At 43.9% G+C, this 6000-nt stretch overlaps 1 protein-coding gene across 2 annotated transcripts in view; it reads right to left on the reverse strand.

The window, feature by feature from the left end:
* Window positions 1-2298, reverse strand: part of Dipk2b (divergent protein kinase domain 2B) — a 46256-nt gene extending 43958 nt beyond the window's left edge. For both annotated transcript variants that reach the window (XM_048461548.3, XM_085684906.2), the window contains exon 1: window positions 1929-2298. In XM_048461548.3, coding sequence (XP_048317505.1) covers window positions 1929-2164 — 236 coding nt within the window. In that variant the 5' untranslated portion in view covers window positions 2165-2298. The remainder of the gene's footprint in view (window positions 1-1928) is intronic.
* Window positions 2299-6000: the final 3702 nt, after the last annotated feature.

A 6000-nucleotide genomic window follows, 5' to 3' on the forward strand; every position in this document is an offset into this window, starting at 1 on the left:
GATACAGATGGAGGCCCGCGTTGGAGCACGGAACTGAGCCCCCCAAGATCCAAATGGAAGGAAGAAAATGACGAAGGACTGCGAGGGATACTATCACCCACTGATACAAGGGGTCGGATCTAATGAGAGTTTACCAAGGCCAGATGGACCGTGACTGAACGAGCATGTGATCCAACCAGATTCTCTGAATGTGGCCGGATTTTCTGAATGTGGCTGGCCTGCAGTCTTACTGAGAAGCCATTGACAATGACACTGGGACTGGTTTCCTCTGCATATACTGGATTTTTGGGATCCAGTCTGTTTGGATGCTCACCTTCCTGGACCTGGAGGGAGGGGGGAGGAACTTGGACTTCCCACAGGGCAGGAGACCCTGACTGCCCTTGGGGACAAAGAGGGAGGAGAAGAGGGAGGGGGGGAGTGGGAGGGCGTTGGGAGGAGGGGCGTAAGTGGAAACTCTTTATAATTTAATAAAATTACTTTCAAAAAAAAAAAAAAAGAAATAAGGTAGACTCAGAAAAACAAATACTACATTTTTCTCACATGTGGGCTTAATTTTTTTAAAATATATGAAATGAAAATAAAGAGGAACGATTTGAGAAGAGGAAGGTTATTGGGAAGAGGCGCTCAAGAAAAAGTAATGGGGTAAACACCACTAAGGCACATAATATACATGCATGGCAATGCTGTAAGTAAGCCCATTATTTTGTAGAAAGAATATGTAGTAACAAAAAAAAAGCAAAATAGAAAAAGAAATTTAACATTTTTGATTGAACTTTTCTATTGTTTCTTTTTAGTAACTTAGTGTAACAATCATAGATGTTTGGCTAATGGAGAGGTTGTATATTATTGCTTACGCCTTTTGTTTGGTCACAGCATCTTACAGGCAGAAGGCTAGGTTTCAGTGAGGTGAGAGGAGGAGAAAGGGAGCCAGTCAAAAGGTCTTTGGTTCTGAAAAAAACTGGGAGTTACTGGTTCACAAGCTAAGTGCTCCATTTCATGGTCCAGCATTCAAGGGACTGTGCCTCACGTGTCGTTTCAGGCTTCTCCTCTGCCCATATCCACCTATACCAAGGGCTTCAGCCACCAGCACCTCTCATCTCTCCGCACACACTTCCACCCATGTTTATGATAATTCTTCTGCCTTCCCCTTGCAAAACCCTCAGTTCATCCTGAAAGACCTTGCTCAGAAGTCCTCTCCCCAGAAAATCTCTCTCTGTAATCAGTGTTCCCTGTCTGGCACTCCTGTAGTCTGGCCTGCATCAGACCAAACCTCAATATTATTTGCAATATTGTCCTTTCTCCTGACCACCTAGAACGTAAGGAGCAAAGTTATGGCGGCTGCTCCCACGTAGTCCATACTGGTTTCTAGCCTTGTTAAATACCCTGTGACTGTGTACTGATCAACATGAATGCCCTTTTCTCATGAGAGACACATATATCACAATGAACTAAACTCTGATTTTCCTCAGATCATTATCACACAGCAGAAGACAGCCTTTGAAATGTTGGAGCAAACTGTCTTTCTTTGTATCCCAGGTCTGCCTCTTGCAAGTCCCTTAATCCTGCCATGTCTGCTTAATGTCTGAATAATGGGTGCAAACTGTCAACACCTGAGATTGGAATGGTTTAAAATGTCTGCCACATAGTAGCTTCCTATATAATTTATTCTTTCCATTATGAGGAATGAGTAGGAAAACTCAACAGTCTCAGGCCACCACAGTCACAGAAAAGAAATTTCAGCCTTCAGTTTCAAATGGAACCTTAGATTTTAGCATTTAGGGCTAGAATTTGCCTTCTACCCTTGCCTTTCTATGTCAAGCTATTACCACAGTTAAATGCCTTCCTCTAGCTCCCATCCATAAATTAGATCTCTTCACACTAAGAGAAGCTTAATTTGCTCCTCAGAGTTATTTCATGGCAATTCTGACCTTATTTCTTCTTTAAAGAACTTCTTACAAATGGATGTCCCGATGCAGGCATTGCATTTATCAAGACCGAGGAACGTCCTTCCCAGAGTGTAGCTGCTTCTGACTCGGGGTACCAGGGACGGAGGGAGAGAAGCTGGTGAGGAAAAAGAACAGCTCAGAGCTGAGACCCACAGCAGCAGTCGGACTGGCCAGCGCTGGTGGAAGGCCGCAGTGTTAGCTCCAGCTAGGGGCTCCATCTCGCTTTCTGTGCTGCAGCTGCCGTGTTGAGTGATACACTTAGAGCAGAACAGAGACCAGGTTTGACCAGAAAGGAAACTGTCAAAAGCAACTGGCCTCAGGATGCTGACCCTATCCCAGCCTCTGAGGTTTCTGTCTGAGGATGCTAAGGAGCTAGCAGCTAATGGGGTTGGGCAGGAGATGAGGAAATCCATGGAGGATGCTGATAACGCATTTCCAAAGTCATTCTTCCTCTGCTTGGGGTGGCTGCCTCAGTCTGGGGAGGGGCACACTGGCAGATTTCAGGAAGGACAATGGTTATGGCTTCCCTGTGTAGTCCTTTTGACAAACACAGGATATCCCAGCTGGGCAGGAAAAGTCCATGCAGGATGTGTGTAGGACCTAGGTTCCACCTGGGAGTTTCAAAGAATCCTGAAGGCCTCCACCCTCCACTGTTTTTATTCTGGGCACATCTGTCCCTGTGGAAAACACACACACACACACACACACACACACACACACACACACACACCACCTTGCATACCTCCACCAACATATGCATATACACATCCGCTTCAACCCACCGTACTCCATCACACATAATATACACATACCTCACACCACATAGATATGCACTCCACAGACATACATAACACCTCACGAAATGAACGCCACAAGACATACACAGAGTCTAATACACATACAAACACATGCATCCTATCCCAAATCTCTATCCTACAATCCCTGCGAACACACACATGCACACCACCCCACATCTCACACACACTTCATATCACATATACATATACCACACAACACACACACATAACAAACACTCCATAACATACAGATACACACATACACCACACTCTTTTTCCCCCACCCCACATCAAACACACACATCTCACAGCATATATATATTCCACAACAAAACCCCATAACACACACACATACACACACACACACGGAGTTTAACACACACCACACCCCTATCCTCCATCCTCCTTAACAGACATATATATATATATATATATATATATATATATATATATATATATATTTACACACACACACACACACACACAACCCCATCTCTCTTTTTTTTCTCTCTCTCATACACACCTTATACCACATATAGAAACACCCACAACACAAACCCCATAGCACATACATACACAGAGTTTAACACACACATGTACCACCCCCCCCCCACTAACTTCCCCTTCTCTGAAGGTGCTAATCTGTTCTGCACTTAACCAGTCATACTCCCTGACTTTCAGCAAATTCCATAGTGAGATAGCTAGAGGTTAGCTTGCTGGCCATTAGGCAGCACATTTAACACTGATTTGAAAGCTTTTTGTTACTTAAGGAATAGAAAACCCCAGATTAGTCCATTTCTTGCTGATCTGAGAACAAGAGAGTAGAAAGAAGCTGGTGGCCTCTATAGCTTGATGAGGGCAGCAGCAGAAGGAACCCTGCTGTACACAGCTGTGTTCAGCTCTCTTTGTAGGGCTGAAAGCCTCTCTTTTCTTTACCACCTTTCCCCACTTCTCAGCTTTTACTTTACTTGGGACAATTTAAGTGTCCAGAATTGACTTCCTCTGGATACTAAGATGAGGTTCACAGCATGGAGTAGATGGGAATTAACTGTGAGGACCAAATCAGGTTGCCTGACTTTGCAAAAGGGTTGGGAGTACCCTGCTAGGCTACTGTGCATAGGAAGACAAGGCTGGGGGAGGAAAAAGGAAGGTAGGAGGCAATGGGGATGGTGTCAGGGAAGTGATGAGTTTGGCTAAACATTAATGAGAAGAGAGGCTAAGGACAGCTCTCTAGGGGTTAAGCATATACTTATTAGCTATCTTTGTGTTCTTGGTAAAGAGTTTGATCATTTTTGTTATTTATTGCTGATTTAAGAAATGTATTCATTTATTTCTGTGTATGTGTACACACAATGTTACATGTTCTGTGCCATAGTCTGTTTGTGGAGGTCAGAGGACAGCTTTTGGGAATTGGTCCTCTTTTTCTATCTTGTTGAGGTACAATCCCTCTTGATTCTCCCATGCTTCCTATTGCAGATTCACTGACTTCCAAGGTTTAGGGGATTCTCATGTCTTTACTTCCCACTCCCTGTAGGAGTACTGGGATCACAAACATGTACCATGGTGTCCAACTTTTACATGGAATCCAGAGATCTGTACTCAGGTCATCATTCTAGTGTGTCAAGTGCTGCTACTCACTGAGTCATCTCCCTGTTCCTATTGTTAACTTTTGAGATTTTAAAAACATGTTCTAGATCTTAGATCTTTGGTGGCTATGTGATTCTATAGTGTAAACCTAGAATGTCCTCCACAGACAGATGTGTTAGTCTTGTTCTCCAGTCTGTGATGCTGTAGGAAGGTTATGGAAACTTTTATAGGTGGGGCCAGTAGGTGATCCTTCTAGGCCTGGCTCATGACAGAGACTGTAGGCCCATGAGTCTCTTCGTCACTCTTTCTTTGCATCAAAATTATGAGTTATTCTTCCACTGAGTGCTCCCTGCTATGATGTACTGCCTCACAACAAATTCCTGTTGAGCCCTTCAACCACTGAAAACCCCAAAATGGTGCACAGAAATAAACCTCTTTTTCTTTATAAATTGTTTTTCTCATGTATTTGTCACACTGGTGGGAAGCTCTCTGATAGGTAGCTTATGAATATTTTCTCTCAGGTGGCATATTACCTGGTAAGAAAAAATCCTAAGAAGGGGCAGCTCCACCAGTGCAAGACAATCCAATTATGTCAAATCAAACCAAATTAAAATGACCATCATTTTATTAAGTATGGTACTCTTGGATGGCTGAGTGCATGGTGGGGAGGCAGGAAAGTGAGGAGCACATGCAAACCCACAACCATGTGTTTTTCCTCTGAGAGCCCACTTAAATACCCTGTCAGGACCTGGCATGCTGGGATTTGGAGTCCAGACCAATATACTCCTAGGCCAGCGGGGGCTGGGATGGATACCAGGGGCTGGGGTTACACTCCAGACTTAACATTCCAGACTCTTTGGATATAGGGGTGACAGGAAGTTGAAGTGATAGGCTTTCTTTGGATAAAAGGGGGCATAGACTCAAATCTAGCTACTTCCTGCAGCCATAGGGTGACATGGGGAGGGGAGAGCTGGGTGTTGGTGGGTCCATGTTCAGCAGATTGTGTAGCTGGAAAGGCATCCTGATCACTGTCATCCCAGAAATGCCAGGCATTTGTTTCTTAAGGGAGGTAAGAAGGCAGGTGTCTAGGAGAAAAAAATATTGTTATTATTGGACCTATGAAATGGGGCTAGCCATGGGATGAGATACAATAGCAGATGAAACCAGATTTTATTTGGCAGGTGTCTGTGGTTCAGAAGAGCTGGTACCAATGAAGTCCCAGGAACTGGTACAGGTGCTTTTGGTGTTGTCCCGGGAGCATTTTGTAGATTGGTCTTGACTTAGGCATCAGGAGTAACCTGTAAAATATGCTTAAAACTGGCTGGAGTTAAAAGTTAAAAGCCTTGGATTTTACCAGACCTGATTTTTGATGTAGGATAGAAAATCTGTTAATCCTGAACTATGAAGCCTGTCAAAGAACAGTACCTTTAGTTGTCAAATGCTTTAGACAGATCTGGGAGGAATAGATAAGCAAAAACTGAGACAGCTTTTGGCCAGCACGCAATCCCAAGTTCTCTCCTTGTCTTTGGAGAACATCAGGCTTAGAAGCAGTATTTGCCATTAGCTGTTGAGTGTGAGAGGCCCACAGATTTTTCCTGTGAGCGGGAAGAATTTATTTTACCTGTCTTGGCAAGAAAAGCAGATCAATTCCCTGGGTAAAGGGCCTTTTT

This window comes from Myodes glareolus, chromosome X, assembly GCF_982192425.1.
Source record: "Myodes glareolus chromosome X, mMyoGla1.1, whole genome shotgun sequence".
Taxonomy (NCBI): Eukaryota; Metazoa; Chordata; class Mammalia; order Rodentia; family Cricetidae; genus Myodes; species Myodes glareolus.